Here is a 22576-nt window from a genome sequence, read left to right on the forward strand (position 1 = left end):
AACGCTTTTGTACAATAAAGTTTAATCACAATTATAAAAATGTGGCATTGGGTTTGTGCTATTAACATATGTACAATCCAGCCCAACAGGAAAGGCCTGCCCCGCCCCCTCCATCCTGGCCTGGCCCAGTTGGAGCTTCCAGACACCACGGTAGGAGGGTGACCCACAGGGTCTGGCAGGGACAGATGGTGAGGCAGGGTTCCAGGCACGGAGTCCCCAGGACTGAGGGGGGTGCATGGCCCCCCCCCAGGGGGAGAACATGGCCACTGCCTCTAGAGACCCCTAAACTGGGGAGGGGTGCACGCAGGGCACAAAGGGGAAGTCCCCATTAACACAAAGCAAGGGGGCTGTGCAGCCCCCAAGAACAGGATCTGTACAGGCTGGCACCCCAGGTTTCCACAGGAAACAGCTGCTGGCAGCTACAAAACATTTACAGCATCTTCTCCGCAAAGAAAAAAATTAAGGGGTGGGTCGACAGCGGTGACAGGGGAGGCAGAATTTGCCTCAGGGTACTGAGGCTCCCTTGCAGGGCTTGGGGGCATGTGGGCCCTCCTGAGCCCACTAAGGCTGTGGGGGGCTGGGAGCTCAGGGCACCAAGGGGAATAAATAGGGGTGTGGGCGCCAGTCCCGCCCACCTCAGTTGAGGGAGCCACGACAGCTCTCCGTGCCGCACAGACACGGGATCTTGTTGTCTTCTAGCGGGAACTTGTAGTCGTAGGTGATCTCCTCATCCACGCCGATGGGCTGCTTGGAGTAAATCACAATCTTCTTCTGGGACTCGATGGTGATCACCTTGGCGTAGCAGTTGGGCTGCAGAAGGGGAGGGCAGAGTGAGCTGTGGCTGCCCCCTTGAAACCTACCCGCCCTGGCCTGGCCCCTGGCGCACCGTGCAGCAGTGGTTGATGAACCGTGCCAGGTTGCCACACTTGGTAGCATCGATGATAGTGTCGTGGTCCACACGGAAAAGGTAACTGCTGCCAATGCCCTCCTGCACGTAGCGCTTCTCCCGCATGTCAGCCACCATCTGGTAGGGCGGGGAGTGATGGTCAGGGAGCTGCCCGTCAGCTTCCTGCTAGACGAGGCTCGACCCCCTCAGACCCTGTGATGAAGGGTCTGAAGAGTCTCCCAGCGACCACCTAGGGGCCATATTAATCTGTCCTGGACCTGCAGGTCTCCCTCTGGCTCACACTAACCCAAGGCATGGACACCCCTTTGTTTCCAGGAGCCCTCCTTCTTGTGGTCACCCCCTCCCCTAAACCCTAGGCTGCCATTCTAAGTCACTCAGAGGACCTGGGGGAAGTCTGCACTGGTCACTGGGCAGTAGCAGCTACTGGCTGCTCCTGGAGTGTCTGCCTGGCCCATAGTAGAGCCTTCAGTCTGCTATGGGGTGGGGGAGTTCCTGAGATGACAGTGGCTATTTCATGGACTGAACCCTACTCATCTCTTCTCCCAGGACCCTCTCTCCAAAACAGGCACCTAACAGCTGCCACTGGTTGCCTACATTAGGGCCCACATTCCTATATGAGAAGGAATAACTTATTTCCCATAAAACAGGACACTAAGCCCTCTGAGCTCTCCCCTTGGGTGATCGCACTTTCTTTCAGGGCTTCAACTGCCAGCTAAGTACTGGGGAATTCCTCAAACTTCCATCTCCAGGCAAAATCCAACTCAGTGGAGCTGCTGGGTATCATCCTCTAGATGTGCCCTAGGCACTGCAACTTCGCATGCCCTGACTGGAACTTATCTTGATCACACATCAGCTCCTCCTCCTCACTCCCCACTCCACTGGCAGTCCCACCTACTCTTAGCTGCTAAAGGCAGCACCCTGAGAAATGGCCTCATCTCCAGCCTGTGCCCTCACTCTCCTGAGCCCACTTGTTGCCTGGTCCTGCCAGCTGCCTTGGACTCACAGACTCCTGTTACCTTGGCTGCCACTGTCTAGTCCAAGTACCCTGCCATTAGCTGGGATCTCTGCAACAGACCCCTGGTCTCAGCCTCTAGTTCTCTCTTCACACTGCAGCCAGAGGGAGCTTATAACTTCCAAAGTCCTCTCCTGCTCAATGCCTCACAGCGACTTTTCCTTCTCTCTCACCATCAGTCTCAACTTATTAACGGGGCTCCTAAGCTCTGGGGAGTCTGGCCTCCACCTGCCCCTTTAGGTGTATGTCAGTGCCACTGACCTGAGTTTTTCCAACTAGCCAGTCCCCTCCTTGTCCTCCTGAGACTACCCTGCCTCCAGGCCTTGGCATATGCTGTATCCCACAACTCGGAGCACCTCCCCTCACCTGAGCCTGGAAGTTCCTCATCATCCTTCAGCTCCTGCTGTAAACATCACTGTGCTTGAACCATCCCTGCCTCCCTGAACTTCCTCTATTGAATGCCATCCTTTATTGTAGTTACTTGTTCAATTCCTGTCTTCCCCACTAAACTGTGAGATCCTTAAAGGGAGAGAGATTATTAGCCTTCTTTCTTGCCAGGTCATTAACATCTAGTTTACTACTTTACTAGGACCGCCGCTTGCGTTTTGGAGTGCTCAGGTTGGTGAGTGCATTACTCCTTGTGCAAGGAAGGAAGAGAAGAGTAGGACAGAAAGAAAAGGAAGGAAGGGGAAAAAAGAGACAGGTTTCACTGGCTAAGTCTTGGAGCCAGAAGGATATGTGGGGGCTTTATCCCGAGAGTCAGATCTCATGTCGGCATTCCATGCTGCCATCAGAGTGGGGGCTAAGTACAAGGCCTCACCTGGCGAATGTTCTGACCCACATATTCGATGACCATCTCGTCAGCTGCGATGGGTTCCATGGCAAAAAGACCCCACTCGTGTATCCGGCTCCGGCCGAATCGGAGCTTCTTCTTCCGGAACTAGAGGGCAGAAGGTAAATTGCTGCTAGATGCCTCCCTCAACCTACCTCCTCGCTTTTCCTGCAGACCTCTGGGCAGGAGGGTGTTTTGGCCTCTCACCCCCATTCCTGCCCCAGGGGACTCCATGATACCACCTTCCTACTCAGCTTCTCTCCATCCCAAGTCCCCACTCCTCACCTTGAGCTGGTTTAGCTTTAGCAGATCACTGTCCATGATGGCTGAGGTGCCAATGGCACTCAGCAGCCGTCGCTGCTCAGACCGGCGTTCCGAAAGCACACGGTTAGTCCCCTGTGAGAAGCAGGACAGAGAGGAAGTAAGTGACAGGAAAAATGATGGGAAGAGGATACCAGTGGGACATATGTCAGGGAAGAGCCTCACCTGAGTGTCCACCCCTTCCAACTGCCGGGCTGAGACGGGGCACACATCCAGGTACCTGTCTTTTTCCTTCTTACTGATGGGGTAATAGCCTTCGCTGCGAGCGGAGCCCGTCTGGTGCTCACGGGGCCCATCCTGGGGCCGCCGCTTGCGTTTTGGAGTGCTCAGGTTGGTGAGTGCAGGATGTGTTAAGGAAGAGAATGGGTTCCTCACTGGGCAGATCCCTGTGGCCCTACCCCGCTCTGTCCTTCTTGTCCCAGCCCAAGGAAAGGGTAACTGACTTCAAGGAGGTCCCAATCCTACTTGGTGTGAGGACAGAAAAATGCACAGGAATAAGTCTCACATCACCTTTTCTGCCAGAAAAACTCTGCGAGGCAGAGAAGCAGCAGGAGTCACAGATAAAAGGGCAGCATGGCAGCCTGAGAAATACCCAGGCTGAACATGGCAAAAAGAACTGGACTGGGAGAGAAAGAAGTGCAGACACCAGGAGTGATCTGAGGAGGACACTGCCGAGCTGTGTGACCTCAAGAAGTCCACCCCCACTCCCTGGGCCTGGGGCCTGTCTTTCTATCCTGAGAAGGCCACCCTCTGGGGTTCAGGATATTGGTGTGATGGACCCAGTGGGTGTCGTTTAGCCAGTCGGCCCCACTCGTCTGCTGCAGCAGCCGCTCATACGTGAGTCGTAGGTAGCCCATGTCCTCCAAATCCAGGCCCGAGTTCCAAATGTCATACAGGATGGTCATCTGCTCAAACTCACTGCGGGGCTCAAAGGCAGGGGGTGGTGGGGGTGGCGGGGGTGGCCGCCGACGCCGGGTGTGGGAGCGGAGGCTGCGCCGCCGGACGGCCCCCTCCCCATCACTGCTGCTGCTGCTGCTGCTGCTCTCAGATGACTCAGATTCCTCCTCTTCCTCCTCCTCCTCACCTTCTCGCTGCTGCTGCTGCTTCTGCTTTGGCTCCTCTGCCTCAGCCACCACCACCTCAGGGGCCTCCAGGACCTCATCCACTGGGGAGCTGAAGAGGGCTGCAGGGGCAGGAACTGGTTCCGGGGGTCGAGGGGCCAGCGTGGAGGGTGGGGGCTTAATGGCCAGGGCATAGTTGTGCTCCAACAGGATATGACTGAGCAGGGGGCCCGGGCGGTCTGCCTCATCCGACGTCTCTGTGGCCTCAGAGTCATCGCCAGTAGGCAGTGCACCCAGCCCACGCCGGGCTGGTGTCAGGGCCAGGTCGGCCAGCACTGTCAGGTCTACTTCTGTCCCTGGCTCAGCCTCTTCTTCTTCAGTGGAGCGTCCTCGGCCAACAGCCCGGGTCCGACCTCCTCGGGCCGCCTCCTCGGGCCAGCTCTTGACCAGAGATGCATGGTCCAGGGGCAAATTGCGAATGGTCCGCTCTACGCCCCGGGGGACTTTGCGCGAGATGGGGCCAGGAGATTTGACCTGTGGTGGGATAGCTGGGGAAGGCTCTGGGGCTGGCACCTCCTCCATGGCAGAGAAGGAGACGGTTTTCCGGCGTTTCTTGGGTGGGGGCAGGAGGAGGATAGGAGAGGAGGGGCGCTCGTAGGGGCGGAGGGCAGGGGCTGGAGGCCCAGCTGGTGGCTCTGCGGGAGGCTGGGGCACACTGGGAACTGGCTCTTCAGTGGAACCTGGAGAAGGAAGCACACAAGGAAAGGGAGGTCAGCTTCTCGGCTCAGTATCATCAGACTGAGATTTGGTATGGGCAGGAGACTGGCCAGCCTCACCAGGGAATCTACACCCCAGCTGCCTTCCAACAAGTTCTACACTCATTCTGTCCTCAGTTTCCGACAGACACTCCTCTTCGCTCAGGGAGCACAGTTCTTGCCTCTCACACCTGCAATGTCCTCAGCACTATGGGCTCCTTTGACAGGATGGAGTTTTGTACCTGCTCATTCATACATTCCACATTTAGAGAGAACCAGTTATGCATCAGGTACAGAAAAAGCACACTGAGCAGACACTTCTGAAACCCTCACAGAGCTTACGGTCCAACAGAGACAGTTATACAAAACAAATGTACAGCTCGAACTGTGGAGAGTGGGAGCTCTAAAGAAATAAACATTTGGACTCTAGCCTTTTTACCAAGACTGGTGGTGACAGAACTAGTCAACGACTAGGCACATAGACCAAGACAATTTTTGCCAGCAGCATTTAGGATGTGATGAGCTAGATCTGAATTACAGTATCCATTATTTCAACCACAATCAACATTATCTTTTTAGTGTGGTAAAAAAGATACAATGTTAAGAAGCTGAATTTTGTATTAAAATATTTTATAAAATTTGCCTTCTTCTCCCCTGCCCCCCGCCTCACCCCAAACTGTACTGAAAGTGAAGCTGAGATCTAAAGATGAGGAGTGGGTTGGGGACGGGATATACTATCTTTGAGAAGGCCATACTGTCTTTCCCCAGCTAACCGCCCCCAGGACAAGGAGTGCATCCTCTCTCTGTTGGGACCTTCCAAGTCTGCTGCTAGGTGGGGGGCTCTGAACACTGGTCATGATACAAATTAGTCCTTTCCCTGAGGAAGACCCAGTCCTGCAGACCTGACCAATCAGACAATCCCTGTGAAGCCAGTCCACACCTCACCCTCTCACCCTAGGTTCTGGCCACCCAAATAGGCATGGCTTTTCAGGCCCCTGGGCCTTTACTTACATGGTTCCCTTTGTTTGAAGTGCCTCTCTCTCCTTACCCATTGGGAAAGCTAACATACAGCTTTTAGACCCAGCTTAATGCCACTTTCTTTGTGAAGGCTTCCCTGACTTCTTCAGAAATTGGTAATTGCTAGTCTTCAGGCTGGCTGCAGCATATTAATGGCTAATATTTTATGCTACGCACTAATTCAAGTCTTTTACATGTATTAACTACTTATTTAATTCTTACAACGACCCTAGGAGGAAAATACTATTATTAACCCGATGTGACAGATAAGGAAACTGAGGCAGACAGAGGTAAATAACCTGCCCAAGGTCATACAGCTAGCAAATGACAGAACAAGACTTGCACTCTGGGAAGCCTGAGTTGAATCAGTGCTCTTACCTACTGCCCTATACTGCTCTGGACATCCTGCAGTGGAACTCTGTGGTTGCACATCTGGCTCTACCACTCAGAGTTAGAGGGCAGCCAGAACTAGGCCTGGTCCAAGAAGGCAGTGATCAACATGTGTCCACTGCCTTAACAGATGTTCCCCAAACCAGCACCCTGGGCAAGGCCCTCAGCCTGTGTTTCCTCAGGATCTGGATACCATGTGAGATCTACTCTGAAGCTAGCAAGGTCCCAGGGTGTTTGTCCCAGGCTCTCCAGTTTCTGTTGAGTCCTCTCACCAACTCTCCTCAGCATCTTGGGGCAGCCTCCCCATCTGACCCATCCTCCCAACCCAGCTCACTGTGCCCTCTGGAAGCCTGGCTCTTAACAAATTCCCCTCTTGGCTCAGCTTCTTCACACAAATTTCCTTGTCCTAAAGGAAACCTGGCCATCCCTTTCATTTAGGGAGACAATCTGGGGGGTACCCTCCCAAGACACACAAGTAGCAGAAACAACTGTTTCTACAACATGACCTGCCTCGCTCTCTGCCCCCCTCATTAACTGATGGCTACTTGACACAAGTCAGCCCAATAAGAAACTTCCTTGAGAATAAAGATCTAGGACAGTATATCTGTCTGTGGGGGGCAAGCACTCTCTGCTAGAATGGAAAAGCAGAGGAAGCCCATTTGCAGGAGAAAAGAATGAACCGGATCAGAAGACAGAAGAAAACCAAGTCCTAAAGGCATCCAGGTCCCTATCTTTGCCCACCAGACAAGCCCTTTCTCCCAGGCTCCTGCCATTAAGCCACACAGCCCTCTGCCAGTTACAACTTTGGTAACTTGGATTTTCCCATCATTCTCTAAAACCAAGGACCTGCCTTAATGGTTCTCTCCTCTCCCACCTCTGCCATCTATCTTGGGGACTTTGATATCCCACCTGTTTACCCAATTTCACATATCCAGTGACCTTCATTTTCAGTTACCCTCCATCGGTCACACACTTGACCCTGTCACCCTCTAGAATAGCTCCACTTTGGACCCTTACACTCTGATCCCCTACACCCTGACCACAATTCCCCAGGTCCTTTCAGTTCACTCCACTGCACCTTTTCAATTTCCCATCCTTCTACCTCTCTCCATCCCATCACCCTCTTCCTAAATTAACTTCTTTCTTTCTTATGCCCAAACTGCAGGGATCCTTACTTTGTTCTCCTTTCATAGCACGTTCCACACCTTTCTACCACCTCCACCCTGTAGATCCCCAACCTTGAATCTACCCAACCACCTATCTTCTCTCCTCCTTTACCCTAGCTCCCAGCAGGGCTTCTGAGTTGCCAAGAAACTTAGTCAGCTTTCATCCTCACTCCCCACTCTTCTCACTTTCCAAGGCTTCTCCTTCACCTAGCCCCCTCAGGCTCAGAAAATGTCCCATTTTCCTGCCGCAGAGTGAAAAAGGACACCTTCAAGCATGAAAGCCCACATCTCCCCACCTCCCCATTTACAGACAGATTTGCATCAGACCTAGAGTCCATCTCCCACATCTCCCCAGGTATGCGAATCCAGCAAGTATCTATCTCCTAGTTCATCTACCTGCTCCCTCTTCCTTCACTGTACAATCATGCTCAAGTCTCACCTACTTTGAAAAGCTAACCCTCCATCAACCCTGCATTCTTTTCTTGCTGTTTCTCCAATCCCAGCTGAGTGACCTTGATTATCTCACTAAACATCAAAGTCCTCATCTGTGAAATGGTAGTAAGGATGTTGTGAAGACTGAATGAGAAAATTAAACTGCAATGTACTAGGCCTAGAGCCTGGCACAAAGGCTCTCAATAAATGTTAAACTGTTAACTATAACCTCTAAACTCCTTCTTTCTCTTTCATAACAAGAATAGTCTTCCCTTCCAGAAAACTGGTTACCTCTGTTGCCTGTCCTCAATCCTTAACATCCCTCAACCTGGCTTCAGTCTGATCCATTCTACTGAAATTGATAAGGTTACCAGTGACCTCCTAACAGACAAATCCAACACTTTTCCTATCTTACAACTACTCTTACAGCTGCTGATACAAACCACTCCCTCCTTTTGAGACTCCGAGCTCCCTTCCCGTATTTCTGATCACCTCTTTTCAGCCTCTTCTGGCTCCCCTTTGCCCATCTATCTCATAAAACTGTAAGGCTCTGGCCCCCTTCTCTCATTCTGTACATCCTTCTAAGGTATGTAAGTACATTCACATCCATACTTTCAGTACTCTCAAATATCTATCTCATTTCCAGTCTATCATTCTTTAAGAGCTTCGGATCTATCGATCCAACTGCCTTCTGAATGTTTCTACCTGGAGGTTCCAGAGGCATGTCAGATTCAAGCTCAACTAAACACATCAGCTTTCTTCCTACTTCTGGTTCTCCCTGACTTTCCTTTCCTGGTAAGCAGTTTAACTAAGTAGCTCTATCTCCTAAATTTCTCTTGAATCCTCACTCCCACTTCTAATCCCTTGCACCTCAATGAAACGCCCATGCTTTAGTTTATGACCTTCGCTTACGTGCATCCCTTCAAACGTTCTCATGGGTCACTCTACTGCTTTGCTAACTTGCCAAATCCCTCGCCCTCCCGCCAGAATGATCTTTCTAAAAAACAAATTTGATACGTCCCACACTTTCTTCCTACCCTAATGAGAATGAAAGAGCACTAGATTGCTGCTCTCTGACCTGTGACTCCATCAGCTCTTCTGCTACTAATGGGTTCAGGAGAGGCTCCTCAGAATTAATGAGAGCCTCAACTCCTCCTCTCAAGAAGTCCGAACTAGAATGGAGTGCACTAGTGAGAGATTTCTTCATGTGGTCACTACCTATCTCAGACCACAGATTCTCAATAATGTTCAAGAGTTCTCTGGAAGGCCATGTGTATCTTTTAAGTGTATCTTGAAAACTGAGTTATTAATTCCACCATAAGAACACCCTACTTCAACTTAACACCACTGCTTGCTTTATTTACTCACGGCAACAGCCTTAATCTTCCTCTATCAACTCTGGTCCTTTTCGAAGTTTTTTCTGCACTACCTCTTTTCAGAACACAAATATAATCATGTCTTTCCACTACCTTTAAGATAAAGAGTAGAGTCCTACCATGGCCTACTCACTTTGCGTGGCTCAGCCCTTGCTTGCCTCTCCAGTTTCAGCCACTCCAGCTTCCCATCCTTTCAATCCTCCAGGTTAGCTTTCTTTTATGTCTTCCAACATGCTATTTCCTCTGCCTTAGGGCCTCTGCACATGCTAATCACACCCTCCTGCCTGCTTTACCTGGATTTCAGGGCCAATGATGCTTCAGCAGAAAACATTTCCCCACAGATGTGCTCAGGTTCTCAGAGCACCTTGTACTTTTCTTTCACGGTGCTTATCGGTTGGTAATCACAGATTCTGAAGTATTTATTACTCAACTGTCTCTCTCTATAGACTGTAAGCTTCATGAGGGCAAGAACAGTGCCTATTGTCCATAGACCATGTATCCTTTGCACCTACTATAAGTACTCAATAAATGTCAACTGCTTGACCAAACAGTTCACTCAGCAGGAAAAATTACGTATACATGATACAAAATAACAACTGAATGTACAAATCTGCAAAGGAAAGTAAAGCTAGAATTAAGGTCTGGGTTAATGTTTTTAATAGTTGTTTTCTACCTATTTGTCCATTTAATCAAAGTATACATTACACATTAAGAAATGGGCTTAAGAAAAATTATAGGAGCAATTTGTTAAATTGGGAATTTTCTCCTTAACTTACTTGGGAAGAGACCATTCTGTTTTACTTTAGTAGCCAACCACCCTGGTGTGGCTCTGTAAACCACTTATGGCAGTGCAGCTGGAGTACATTAGACCATAAATGTCTCCTGGGGAGAAGTGACAGGAGATAGTGACTTTTGTCCAACTTTGCATGTTTTCCAATAAAGTCACATACTTGCATGCAACTAATAAATGCTGACCCCACTGTTCTCACGGACACACACACGCACAGATCAAATCAACAGCTCCACACCACCTACCTGCAGGTATTGCTGGAGACTTCTCCTGTTCGGGGAGTGGTGTGACTGGGGAGCCTGCCACTCTTTCTGGCTTGGACTCCTCCACAGGTGCTGGCAGGGGCACAAGGGCATCTCTAGGGGGTGGTGATGCCGAGGGTATGGTTCCTGGTTGCTCTTCTTCCTCTTCTTCAGAGGAGGATTCAGATGAGGAGGAGGATGGCGATGAGGAGGAAGATGAAGAGGATGACGAAGATGAGGAGCTGGACGAGCTGCCACTCTCGGAGTCCGAGGTGCTATCATTTTCACCATCTGAGTCAGCATACAGAGAACATTTGGAGGACGAATCGCTTTCCTCGTCCTCGCCTGGAAATCCAGAAGGGGTAATCAGGCGAAGTGGGAAGGTCCCTCACTTGGTCAAGCCGTGGGTTCATTCACTGACTCAGTACTATGGATGTGTTAGGCTCTGTGCTAGGTCCTGGAAGTCCTACCCTTAAGGAGTTGGGTAAGCACACGATTTGTTCATAGTGAGATAAATGTCAGTGTAAAGGGCTGGGGAGCATGGCCAGGGAAGGCATCCCCGTGAAGGAGATACTGAAGTCAAAAAAGAGAAGTAGGAGTTCATCAGGCAGGCCTGGCGGCTAAGCAGGGATGTGAAAGGTTAAGTGAAGAGCGGCACTGGGAGACTGGCAAGCAATCTGCTGTAACTACCAAAGCTTTTCTCAAAGTGGGTCTTATAGACACTGACTGGATGACTAACTCTGTAAAAGAACTCTAGGGTAAAATAAGCTTAGGAAATGTTACAAGCTCTTTGTGCCTTTAGGAGATAGTACACTGGAAAGAGTCTAAGAAATTAAGAGGTTTTGTAGTCTTTAAGAAACATAATTGGGTAAATTAAAATAGAAAGTAGTGATGGCCATGGAGGGATCTGGAGAATGACAAGATGGAACCAAACAGATAAGCAGGAGCTAGATTATAAGCAGCCTAAAGTGTCAGGCTGAGGCCACTTTCACCTTGTGGAAAACGGGGAGCCAGGAAAATACTTTACAGAGGAAGTAACAGGGTCCAGTGTGTATTTTAGGAATGATAATTCCATCAGCAGGCTGGAAAATGGATTGGAACGGAGAAGGATGAAAACAGACAGGAAAATCAGTCAAAATTGCTGCAGCCTCTACATGATTAAGGCAGGAGAGCAAGAACAAAGGAAGTTGACAATTTAAGAAAAATGGAAGTGGTGAAACTGACAAGAGTTGGTGACCAAGTGATGTGTAGGGGTCTGCACACCCTCTCTCAGCACATGACCTTGCCCTCTGCTTTACTGAAGAGGCTCTAGGATCATCATTCTCACCATTCTGGATTCTGCGGAAATGGCACCTCTCAGAGGCATTCTTTCATCATTAGATATAAAAGTTAATTTTTCTGCAGTTCCCCTACCTTTGTCACTCTCTACCCTTGTTAATCTATTTTATCTTCTTTAAAGCACATATCTATTTCAAATGTTATTTATTTGTCCACTTGTTTGTCAAGTCTCTTCTTCCCTGCCAACTGATCACAAGCTCTGCAAAAGCAGCAATCACATCTGTCTTGGACACGAATGTGTTCCCAACACCTAAAACTGTGCCTGGCTCAGAAGAGGAACTCAATATATATTCCCAAACAAATGAATGAAAAGAAAGACTAAACCATGTCCCCAAGCCTCAATGTGGAGAAACAAATGGGTGTTCGACTGAGAACAGAAATCATATCTGGTGATGGCAGCTACAGGGAGGGGAAGAGAGAGGCACAGCTCAGTGGCTGAGCCTTACTTAAAGATGTACAGTACTTAAAGATGGGAAGGCACAGTCTGGTAGCATAAAGAAAGGAAAAGCAGGAGAATGCAACCCCTTATCTCGAGGACTTGGGAAAACAGGCTCTGTTGGGTAGTCTTCAGGGGAGAGCCTTGTTTCAGTAGAAGAGGTAAGCAAGGGGTAGCATTCTGGGTATTGATGTTGTTGTTTACAATGGGCCAAGGGTTCCAAAGGATAGGGCTAAGAAGTTGCTTTGGGGGAGGGCAAAGATGGCCAATAAATCCAGCAGGAAGGTTATGTGAGCTCAGGAAAGGGCTAGACAGGTGGCTGAATCCCTTCTTCCCCAAGCCAGAAACCTACTCTATTTTATCTCTACTTACCATCTGATGCCTCTGCCTCCTTCTTTGCAGTATCAATGGCTTCCTCATGCTCTTCGTCTTCCTCATCTTCCTCATCATCATCTTCATCCTTAAGGAAAAGGAACAAATAGAGACTAACAGGAAAAGGATAACTGGTCCTCTAGAAGGCATAGCTACCTGCACTGCAGCCCAAAGGGAAGTTGGCTATGGGGACAGGAACTCAGGAAGCAGGCTTCTGGCAGGGACCAAGTGCCTTGTCTCCTTACCTTTTCTGAGGAGGACTCCTGTGATGCCTCCTCCCCCTCACTGTCCAGAGCAAAGGACTTGCGGTGTTTGCCCTGGGTCTTGCTTCGCTCTTCATCTCGCTTAGGGGGCTTGGTCCCTGGACGTCCTGGCTCTCCAGCCTCCTTCTCTCGCTCAGGGTCTAAGCCAAGGTGAGTGGTAGTTAAAGCAATTTACCAACAGCAGTAACAGTTACTGCTGTTGATCTTCCTGACAGTCCCACAGATGTTTTATAAACAAGAAGTTGAAGCTCAGCAGAAAAACATGAAAATCTCAGAGCTAACCAATGTTTTATACAGCTTTAAATATATCACATCCATTTTATTTCTCATCATTTTCTGGGTTGGGTGGAAGGGGCAGATGATTTGTTATACCTGGCCCAAGAAAATACTACTTAGGCAAACGGGTTGCCAGGCAAGCAGATCGGACTCAGTAAGAAGGTTTCCCAGCCATATAAGCTGTCAACCAATAGTTCAGTCTTAGACAAAATGGTAAGAAGGTTACAGGAAAGCTTAAGCATTAAATGGTAAACATGGGTAGATGACCTATTTAACCTCAAAATTCTGTGATTTTAGATGTTAAAGTTATTATTTCTACTTTACAGGAGAAAACTGAAATACAGAAAACTTAAATCAGCTTATCAGCCTAAGAACCATAACTAAAATCTAGGGACTACCCTATCTGAAGCTTCACATAATCAGAACTGCTTTATAACCCTATAGTCAAATCTCCACTTGTCTCCTTGCCTTTAAGACACCTTTACCCCTTCATCCCTGCTTCTTACTTTCCTATCAGAATTAAGCAGCCTCTACCCTTTCTCCTTCCACCTGACCTCTCACTCACCATCTTCATCTTCCTCCACGGGAGTGGAAGGCCGGGGCCTCTTTTCCTCACTGGCTTCTGAAATTTCTGAAGGCTCTTTTCGCTTTACCTGTGGGGTGGAAAGAGATGGAGCCGTTTTAGAACTCGAACACTCATGGTTCCCAACGACTCCTACCCCAAGGACATACTAGGCAAGACCACAGTTCTGAGTACCTTGAAAGAAGGCAGCCGCAGGGCCCCTCGCAGCCCTGACCCAAAGGCGAAGGCCTCGATGCCTGTGGTACCTCCGCTCTTTGCCCAGTCTACAAGGGACAGCAGGCCTGGCTCTTTGAGCTTTGTCTTCTCTTTATCTTCCTCCTTGGCTTGCTGTTTGGCTGCATTCTGGAATGGCTGCAGGCAGTAGGGGGACTGAGCCCCAGAACCTAGGTGCTCCCTCCTACCTGAGAACTACTCCCAGGCCCCAGAATATAGAAATGTATCTACTCACTCCTCCATTTGATGCACATCTATGCCACACTTCCCTTGCACCAGCCCCTGCATTTCCTTAAGTCTGCTTGTTTACAGTCCATCAACCTTAGGAAGCAGCTACTATTCTCCCCACTCTACAAATGGAGACACTGAAGATTAAAGCCCAGAGACATTTAAGGGCCTTGTCCACCACAAACACTGGACTCAGGACAAAGCTTTTCAGACTCTCAGGCTCACGCTTTTCTACTGTTGTGTGTGCCCCCAACTCCCTGGCCCAACTAGTATCCCACCACATGCCCACAGTCTCTCTCCACTTGCCTTGATCATCCCTCTTCTCTTTTGAGCTGTGTAGCCTGGAGGAGCAAGAGATCTATTTCCACCAATGGAGCCCCAGGTTTCCCCACTGCCAGGCACTGGCCCTCACCTTGGCCTTCTCTTCCTTGCTCTCCCACCACTGGTCAAAAGCTCCAAAGGCCACATTTTCCACCATCTTGCGGTTGAGGTCTCGCTGCATAATGCTCTTCATTTCTTGGACTAGGGTGGCCAGCACACGGCCCACAGTGCCCGCTGACGGCAGGGCTTTGCCCTCTGCTAGCTCTGCTTCCTCCCTGGGAGGCAGCCGGGCCTCCTCTCCTGAGACTGAGGAGGAGGGCAGGGGCTCGGCTGCCATGGGCAAAGGCAGGTGGTAGGCCTCCCGGGAGTATGCCCCTCGGCCTTCTTGCCCTTGTGTATATAGGGCATAGGGTAAGCCATAGGCTGCCTCTTGAGGGGGTGGGAATGGGAGGAAGGCCTCCCCAAAGGCTCCACCAGGGGGACCAGCTGAGGCAGCAGTCAATCCCTTGCCTTGTCGCAACTGGTGGAGCCGAGTTAACATCTGGGTCTGCATCTGGAAGGACATGGGCATTCCTCCCCACTGAGCCCCAAGTCGATCCATGAGCTCCAGGGAGTTCACAAAATCATAGATGTGGGGAGGTGGCGGAGGAGGTGGCGGGTATTCAGGGGGTGGTGGTCCATCTGGTCGGGGTGGGAGGAGGTAGGCAGGCTGGTGGGGAGGATAACCAAGGGGAAGGGAAGCCAGGTAGGGGGGTGGAGGAGGGGGTGGAGGAGGAGGGGGTGGAGGCTGTTGAGGGGGTGTTGGGGCTGGAGGAGGTGAGCCACCCCTGTCATCATCGGAGATCTCCATGTCCTCTCCAGAAGAGCATGGAGAAGCCTGTAGGGGTGCAGAGGAAGGTCACAGAAAGCTTCTGCCTGTTCCCTGGGCTTTTCCTCAAATCCCTGTTTTGTCTACTTCCCTTTCCTTTCCCCCTGGGCCCGACCCTGCCTCCCTGATCCCAGGCACCTCTGCTGGCTGACCCCAACCTCACCTGGTTCTGTCCGTTGGCCTTGGGAGACTCCCGAGTAGCCCCTGGTTCCCCACTCCCTGTAGGTGCCACATCCTCGAAATTAGCTGGGGCTGGAGGGGGCGTGCAGGGACCATGACTTGACCCAGAAGGCACCTCGATCCCTGTGTCTCTAGCCCCAGGGCCTGTGGTGCTGTTCTCTTCCTCTTCCTCTGTGTCAGAGGCCAGGAAAGAAAACTTGGAGCGCTGCTCCTTCAGCAACATCTCAATGCGAGAATCCAGGCTGCTGTGTTGAGCGAAGGGCACACTCTCATTGGTGGTCTCTGGGGCTGGGGAGCCAGAACGAGCAGGTGAGGCTGGGCGGGGGGAAGTCCTAGCTTCTTCTCTCTCAGGGCTGGGCCCCCCAGCACTGCCACCTCCACCAGGTTCTGGAGGCTCTGGGGGTGGAGCCTCTGAGGCAGGAGGCCGATAGTCCTGGTCAGTGGGCCTGTTGGGCTCAGGGGGCAAGTAGGAGGTGTAGGAAGGTGGGAAGCGCTCAGCTGTATTTTCAGCAAAAGGCGCCCCAGGGGGGTCCTCCCGAGTTGCCCGGCGGGGTGGGTAGGAAGGATGGCGTTGGTAGCGATTCCAGCTTTCGTAATATGCTGGGTAATTTGAGTCAGAACCACGAAAATGAGAGGATGAGGAAGAAGAGGACGATGAGGACGACGAGGACAACGAGGAGGAAGAAGTGGAGGATGTGGCAGTGGCTGCAGTGGTGACAGAGATGGCTGCAGAGGTGGTCGTGGGAGCCGAAGATGCAGAGAAATGGCGGCGGGAAAAGGAATCTTGGTAGCTGTTCTCTGACCGCCGGGGCTTGAAGGAAGTTGAAGTGGTGCTGGAGAAAAAGTGCGTGAGTTAGCTGGGTTCAGCTCTGTGTCACCAAACCCTAGAATCCCAGTTCTCGGTATCCAAAGCTACTCTACACTGTCCTGCAAAAAAGATCTAAATGGTATTGGGTACTTAGCTGGAGTGAGTTCCCTGAGAATGGGGATTTGTTGGCTGAATCCACAGAGAAACCAGAACAAATTATTCCCGACTTCCTCTTAGAGGGACTCTGGGTTTCTTCTTCCCAGCGACAGCTCTCACAATCTGGGGGTCCCAGAGAGTATTTACTCTATACCTGCTGGAGTAGGCAGAGTCCTGAGAGTAGGGGGTGCTCCCCCGAGATGTGTAGGGGGTTCCCTGGGAGGACTGAGGGGTGAACTGGCCAAAAGAAGATGGGGTGTCTTGTCGGCTGCTGGAGAAGCTTGTGTCCTGGGAGCAGGGGGTGCCATTGCCAGGCGTGCCCACCACAGCAGTGCCTGCTGGGTAGGTAGCAGTGTCGGAGGAGGAGCGGCGGCGGGATTCAGTCTAGAGGGAGAGAATGGAGCACTGAGAAAGGAAAAGAAATCAAGTACCACTTAACAACTCACCTTTCTCCAAATGAAGAATCCCAGTTCCCTGTCTTTTGAAAGCATCTAGGAATCTTTTCTTGGCTCTTCCTATACTTAACAGTGAAGTCCAGAACCTCCCAAAGACTGGTCCTGGCACTCAAGTACCATGCTCACATGGCTAGGGCTATGGCAACCACAAGCTTCTCACCGTCTCGGTGGCTGCACCAGAACCCTGGAACTTCTCACTCAGGGCCTTGCCCCCAGTGGGCACCGTCTGAGGGGTATAGGAGCCATTGACTATCAGTTCATAGTACTTCATTCGTTGTTGTCCTGGAGGAAGAAAGGGAACCAACAGAGTAAGATGGAGAAACAACTCCTTCCTAATTTGGTATTCCCACATCTTCCTCAGGCCTCAATTTGAGTCTTGGGTTTGGGGATTTCAATTCTTCTACTTTCTATCTTTTTAGGGACCTTCTACCTCAACTCCATTTAACGTCTACTACAAATAACATATAGTATGACACTTCGCAGTTTTTTCCATAAGTGTTACTACACTGGATAATCACCGGGAGGGAAAAGCATCAGTACCCCTACTTTATAAGCTTAGAGAAAACTGACCTGCACAAAGTTGGTCAGTGGCAAAACTAGAATCCAAACCCAGGTCATCTGATACTAAATCCTTTCATGCTCTTCATCCTATAAAACTAATGTTACAAAATGGCAACCTGAGGGCTAAATCCAGCCTACAGTTGTATTTTATTTGCCCTACACAATCACTTAAAAAAAAAAAAAAAAAAAAACTGGGAGGGTGCAGGGGGAGGGGAATGCAACATTTTAAAACCATGAGATTCCACATGAAAACCTAGATTTCTGCCTTTAAAAAACCCAGATTATTCAGCAATATTAGTTCTCAATCTCACTTGCAAATTGGCTAATGCCAATTGACAGCCACCTCCTTTAGATGGCACTGCTACAATATCCCACAATCTCCACCCCTTCCTATTGCTCCTGATGCAAAAACCGAGAGTGCTTCCTTCACTCACCTATACAGGTCCCTAATTCAAATTTAAAAACCCCAAACTCAAAACCCAGTATCTTTGGGAATTCAGTATCAAAACCTGACCTGAGATGAGGCCATTTACTATAGGTTTTATTCTTCCTATCTAGTGTGATCCTTCACAAATTTTCTTACAAAAATAGTCATATGCTAGACTATAGGGTGCTGCCCAACCCTATCGAAAATACATATATGTACCATAATCCCTTCATAAAATTCTCATTTTATAAACTCATCTCACTCCAAGAGTTACAGATGAGGAATCATGAACCTGATCACTTGCCTGGCCCCAACAGGCATTTGCGTGTACAGTCTCCGCTGAAGCCCAACTTTGACAGCAGGCAAGAGAACCCTCACCTTTGATGTCGAGTTGCGCATGGATGATGTTGCCCATGACAGAGGTAAGGTGGAGGTTTTTGACTGTTTCCTTGGCTCCCCGAGTGCTGGTAAAGAGCACACGGGCCAGGCCCAGGTGCTTGCGAGTACGGGGGTGAAGAAGAATCTCCACCTCTTCCACCTCGCCATACTTTCGGCACATGTCCTTTAGGAAGGTCTCCCGCACGTTGTCATTCAGCCTTGCAAAAGTCACTTCCTTTAGTGGGATCTGTCCGATATAGAACTCATCCAGCTGTGGAGAGCAAGAGAGTTAAGTCGGGGATCTTAATACTGACCACTGTTCCTTTGTCCTTGGGGAAATTTTAGAGCAATCCATGAAATCAAGAGAAATAGGACTGGGTAACTGAGAGGTAATGGAATGGGGAATGGGACCCAACAAGAGATATATATCGGTTTTGACCCTTCTCTTTCCTGAATTCTTCTCTCCACCGAATAATGGCAAGAACCAGGTAAAGAAATGTACAAACTGAGAAATAAGTACACATAGAAGGAACTAGCTGTAGAGAAATAATTCACTAACTCAGCTTTTACTACATGATTACCATGGACTAGGCACTAGGAATACAAAAATGGACAAAAACAGACAGGACAGAAAGACATACACGATCGTAACATGACACAGTAAGTGATGCAGGGTGTTTGGGAGCCCAGAGAAGGAAATCCTTGTTCAGAGTAGAGATAGGGAAGAATTCACATACATGGTGTCATTTGTACTGGGCTCTTTGAAAAACAGAAATTCACCAATATGACAAGGACTCATTAGAGCACAAAACTATTAAATAACTTAGCATTTCCTAGAAATTGCAAAGCATATGGTATGATGAAACACAGGTGTGTGATATCAAGGCAAAAGATGAAGCTTGATCAGATCAGTAATCATACATGTCGATGCACAAAATCATGGACATGGCAACAAAAGTAAAATAAGAGAATAGTAAAACCAAAAAGACAAATAACAATAGGTTTGAAAATGAAATAGAGGAAAATGGAAGCAAGGAAACCAAGTGAAATGAATATAACAGTATGCATTAAAGAAATGGAAATGGAAACAGAATTAAGATAAAAAATGTATTTAAGAAAAAGGGTCAGAACTTTGTGACAAATAAAGGGTAGGAGCCTCATAGGATGATTCCTAGGCTCCTAGCTTGTGCAGCTGAATAGATGGAAGGGAAAGCAGAATTAAAGGGGTAAAGAATAATTTGTTTTAGATCTCCTGAGTTTGAGATGTCTGTGGGGCTCCAGATGGAGCTGTCCCACTACCAGGCATATAAGTCTGGAGCTCAAGAGACTAATCTTATCTGGAAACAGATTTGGAAGTCATCAACATTTTGGAATAGTCAAAGTCGTGGGTATGAAAGAAGCTGTCCAGGGAAAGTGTACAAAGTGAAAAGAGGGATGAGAGAACCCAGCAAATGACTTAAAAATGAAGAATAAAGAATTACTGAAAGAAACTAAGCACCATCAGTTTTCTAGCCTCAACCCAGGGTCTGACAAGTATCCTGCCTAGCCAGGGAAATGGGAATACTCTGAAGAAACAAGATAGAGAATGAAATGGCCAAATGAGAGGTGAGAAATAGAGGACTCCAGGGATGGAGTCCCTGGCCTTGTCACTCCCTTTGTTGAGAAACTGGGGCATCACACCAGGGCACTGTCAAGCCAGGCACTGTCCAGGAATACATAGTGATAGATATACCAGCTAAACCTGAATTTATGTTGTCCTTCAAGAAGTCAACACCCCTGCTTGGGATACCTCATCTACACCTTTTTAGAACATAAACATACCTCCTATCCAGAACAACTCAGTCTCACAGCCTCAGAGATTGTTAGATCTGGCTGTGATCCTTTCACTCGGCTACATTAAGATTAGACTGCCAGGACAGATCCTCCACACCCTCCAAGGGCCACCATACCAGACTAGCAGACACATACCTTAAACTTAGGGACTGGGAGGGAAAAGTCTCTGTTTTTGGACCTGACATGGCAACGGGGGTCTTGGAGGTCTTCGACTGGTATATACTTTGAGTCCTAGGAAGGAAAGCAAGAACAGAAAGATAGCTCAAGGTGAAACCACATTATTGAGCTCTAAGAAGCCCATTTGGAGACCCATATACAAAAGAGTTTGGGTTTGGTTGCCCACTTTTTAGAAGGCAGGCTAAGGGTATGGAAGTTCTAGATACTGAACAGAGCTAACAGGAGAATGGGACCTGGAGTTCCCTAGATGGCAAGGAAAGGCTTGGGGCACTCACGTTGACACTGAAGTGGATTCCATCGTAGCGGTACACCTTTTGAGAAGGCCTGCGCAAAGCAGGGTCCAAGGCAGGATCCACGATGAGCTTGTAGTTCCGCCACTGGAAGCTCGGGGCCTTCTGCCCATCTCCCCCACCTTCCTGATCCATCTTTGCTCATTTACACTGTTAGGAGAGAAATCCGCAAGGAGGTTCAGGTCTTAGGCCTGACTCTCTTGTTGCCCCTCACCGACTAGCTCGGACTCCAGGTTCATCATCCCAGTTTCCACACCTCATCGTGACCCGTGGCTCCCCCAAGTACACTCTTTCACCACAACATCTCATTCTCTCCCCACCTCCCAACTCTCCCCTCAGACCCACAGGCCCATCTCGTGCCCCCGCTCTCCCTAGCGCGCGCCCCACTTGGCCTCAGCACAAGACCCCTCCCCCGCCCCCTGGCAGGCCCCGCCCCCTCCCGCCTCCTCACCGGCCAGCGGCCCGGGCCAAGCCCGGCTCCCGCTCCCACACACCCGCTCGCGTCCCCGCGCCCCGATCTCCGGCCAAGAGGCGGCACCTATGCGGGGCGTTGGAAACACCGCGAGACCGAGCCCGAGACCCAGCTTCGGCCCCGAATCCGGGCAAGGAGGTGGGGGGAACGCGCGCCGCTGCCCTCTCCTCCCGCCCCGGCGCGTTCTGCCCCCCCAACTCCGCGCACGCGCGGCGCGGCCCCACTCACCCGCTCGTGTAGAGCGGCTCCCCCTCCCCCCACCCCGCGCGGCACCTTAGTGGCGCGAGGCGGCGGCTGCGGCGGCAGAGTGAGACCCGGCCCCGCAGCGGTGGCGGCGGCGGCGGCGGCGGCGGCGCCCCCCCACCACCACCTCCCCGGCGCGCGCACCAAACACCACCGCCACCTGCGCGAGGCCCAGCGGGCAGAGCGTCGACATTCGCACTTTCGTCACGGGCGCCACCAGGAGACCCACGGGGCCGAGGATAGCGGTTTCGCCTCGGCCGACGCCCTATAAGGCTCGAGGGTTGCGGCCCAGGTTGCCTGGAGATGGGCCGCATTCCCCGGAGAGTGGGCTTCACCACGACTATCCAGCTGCTCTGGCCTGGGGTCGTTGACGAATCGGCGGCAACGAAAGCAGCAACTAATCCCTGAGGAAAAGGGGGCGGGGCGGAGGGGAGGAGGCCAGCCAGAGCTGGAGAGATTTGAGTGGTGCGTTGAACGGGCGCAGATTCGTCAGGCGGGCGGGGCGAATGGGTGGACCGGACCTCCGGTCCTTTGCTCCTCTTGCCTGTCCCTTTCTTACACAACTAGAAATGTAAGAGGCTGCAAATTCGCCACAGGTCCTGGACCTAGCCGTTGCTTCCCCTTACCCGCCTTGGTTGGGGTCAAGAAAATAACTCCTGGGTAGCCAAACCCTGTTGGCAGAGTCTGCCACTTTTACTGGATATTTATTACTAGCACAACTCAGGGGACTGCCTCATTCTGACCCAGGGAAATTGACTACAGCTCAAAGCTCTTCTCGGAGTCCGATGAGAATTTTCGGCTAAGCATACGGGCCTGAGCAATTTTGAGAAGCTGGCCTCGCGAATCTGCGAATACGTCTGTGGGTGGAGCCAAGGCGGCGTGCGCAGAGGGGCAGAGGGCGTGGTCAGAGCGTGCGGAGCCCGGCGTCGCGGGGACACTTCCTGTAGAGCCCACCGAAACCCAGGCGGGTTGGGAGGGTTGTCCCGAGGTGGAAAAGTACAACCACAGGCGGTAACTCAGGTCGTTTCCCTGGCGCTATACATAATGTAGGAAGCGTTTTCCTTTCGTTTCCCCCCTTGGGCCGCTAGCTGTTTAAGATGCCCACCAGACAGATGGGGAAACTGAGGCCTCCAGAAGCTGCCGCATTTTGGTTGTACTCGGCCCACTATTAACGATTGATTAAATCCGAAGCTGTCTTAAAAGTTCTATAATAAACCTGGTAGAGCCTAAAGGCCATTGAATGGGTCTTGTAAAAACCGAACTACGTTTTACAGGAACTAGGGTGGAGTGGTCTGTTCTCCAGGCATCATGATTCAGTGCCCGCCCTTTTCAGCCGGGTCAGTAGAGGGGGCTATGCTTACCCAGTCCTGCCACTCGAGGGCAGCACCAGTTCAGGC

The 22576-nt window shown here is 50.5% G+C and overlaps 1 protein-coding gene across 8 annotated transcripts; it reads right to left on the reverse strand.

The window, feature by feature from the left end:
• Positions 1–5: 5 nt before the first annotated feature.
• Positions 6–21598, reverse strand: SETD1A (SET domain containing 1A). Of its 8 annotated transcripts, none has more exons than XM_023522479.1 (19): positions 21165–21268; positions 20450–20614; positions 20133–20228; positions 18165–18435; positions 16959–17080; positions 16498–16727; positions 15363–16212; positions 14423–15208; positions 13744–13920; positions 13552–13639; positions 12693–12850; positions 12448–12535; positions 10305–10592; positions 3839–4873; positions 3238–3410; positions 3037–3147; positions 2740–2859; positions 887–1024; positions 6–810 (listed from the first exon to the last, which is right to left on the reverse strand). In XM_023522479.1, the coding sequence occupies exons 2-19, from the start codon at positions 20597–20599 to the stop codon at positions 637–639; spliced, it is 5055 nt and encodes a 1684-aa protein (XP_023378247.1). In that variant the 5' UTR covers positions 20600–20614; positions 21165–21268; the 3' UTR covers positions 6–636. The 8 variants fall into 8 exon arrangements, with proteins under 8 accessions (XP_023378247.1, XP_023378246.1, XP_011376929.1 ...); XM_011378627.2 differs by lacking the exon at positions 21165–21268 and adding an exon at positions 21379–21598 and having other exon boundaries at positions 637–810; positions 10305–10646; XM_011378621.2 differs by lacking the exon at positions 21165–21268 and adding an exon at positions 21340–21598 and having other exon boundaries at positions 637–810; positions 10305–10646.
• Between the last annotated feature and the right edge of the window lie 978 nt (positions 21599–22576).

This window comes from Pteropus vampyrus, unplaced genomic scaffold, assembly GCF_000151845.1.
Source record: "Pteropus vampyrus isolate Shadow unplaced genomic scaffold, Pvam_2.0 Scaffold347, whole genome shotgun sequence".
NCBI lineage: Eukaryota > Metazoa > Chordata > Mammalia > Chiroptera > Pteropodidae > Pteropus > Pteropus vampyrus.

What these genes read in the sequence shown, in the direction of transcription:
- SETD1A (XM_023522478.1), bottom strand. Translation starts at nt 20,599, where the DNA reads ATGGATCAGGAAGGTGGGGGAGATGGGCAGAAGGCCCCGAGCTTCCAG. An exon ending in GGAGGCAGAGGCATCAGATG is followed by an intron (nt 10,647 to 12,447) that starts GTAAGTAGAGAT and finishes CTGGATTTCCAG; the next exon opens with GCGAGGACGAGGAAAGCGAT. An exon ending in TAAAGCTAAACCAGCTCAAG is followed by an intron (nt 2,860 to 3,036) that starts GTGAGGAGTGGG and finishes TCTGCCCTCTAG; the next exon opens with TTCCGGAAGAAGAAGCTCCG.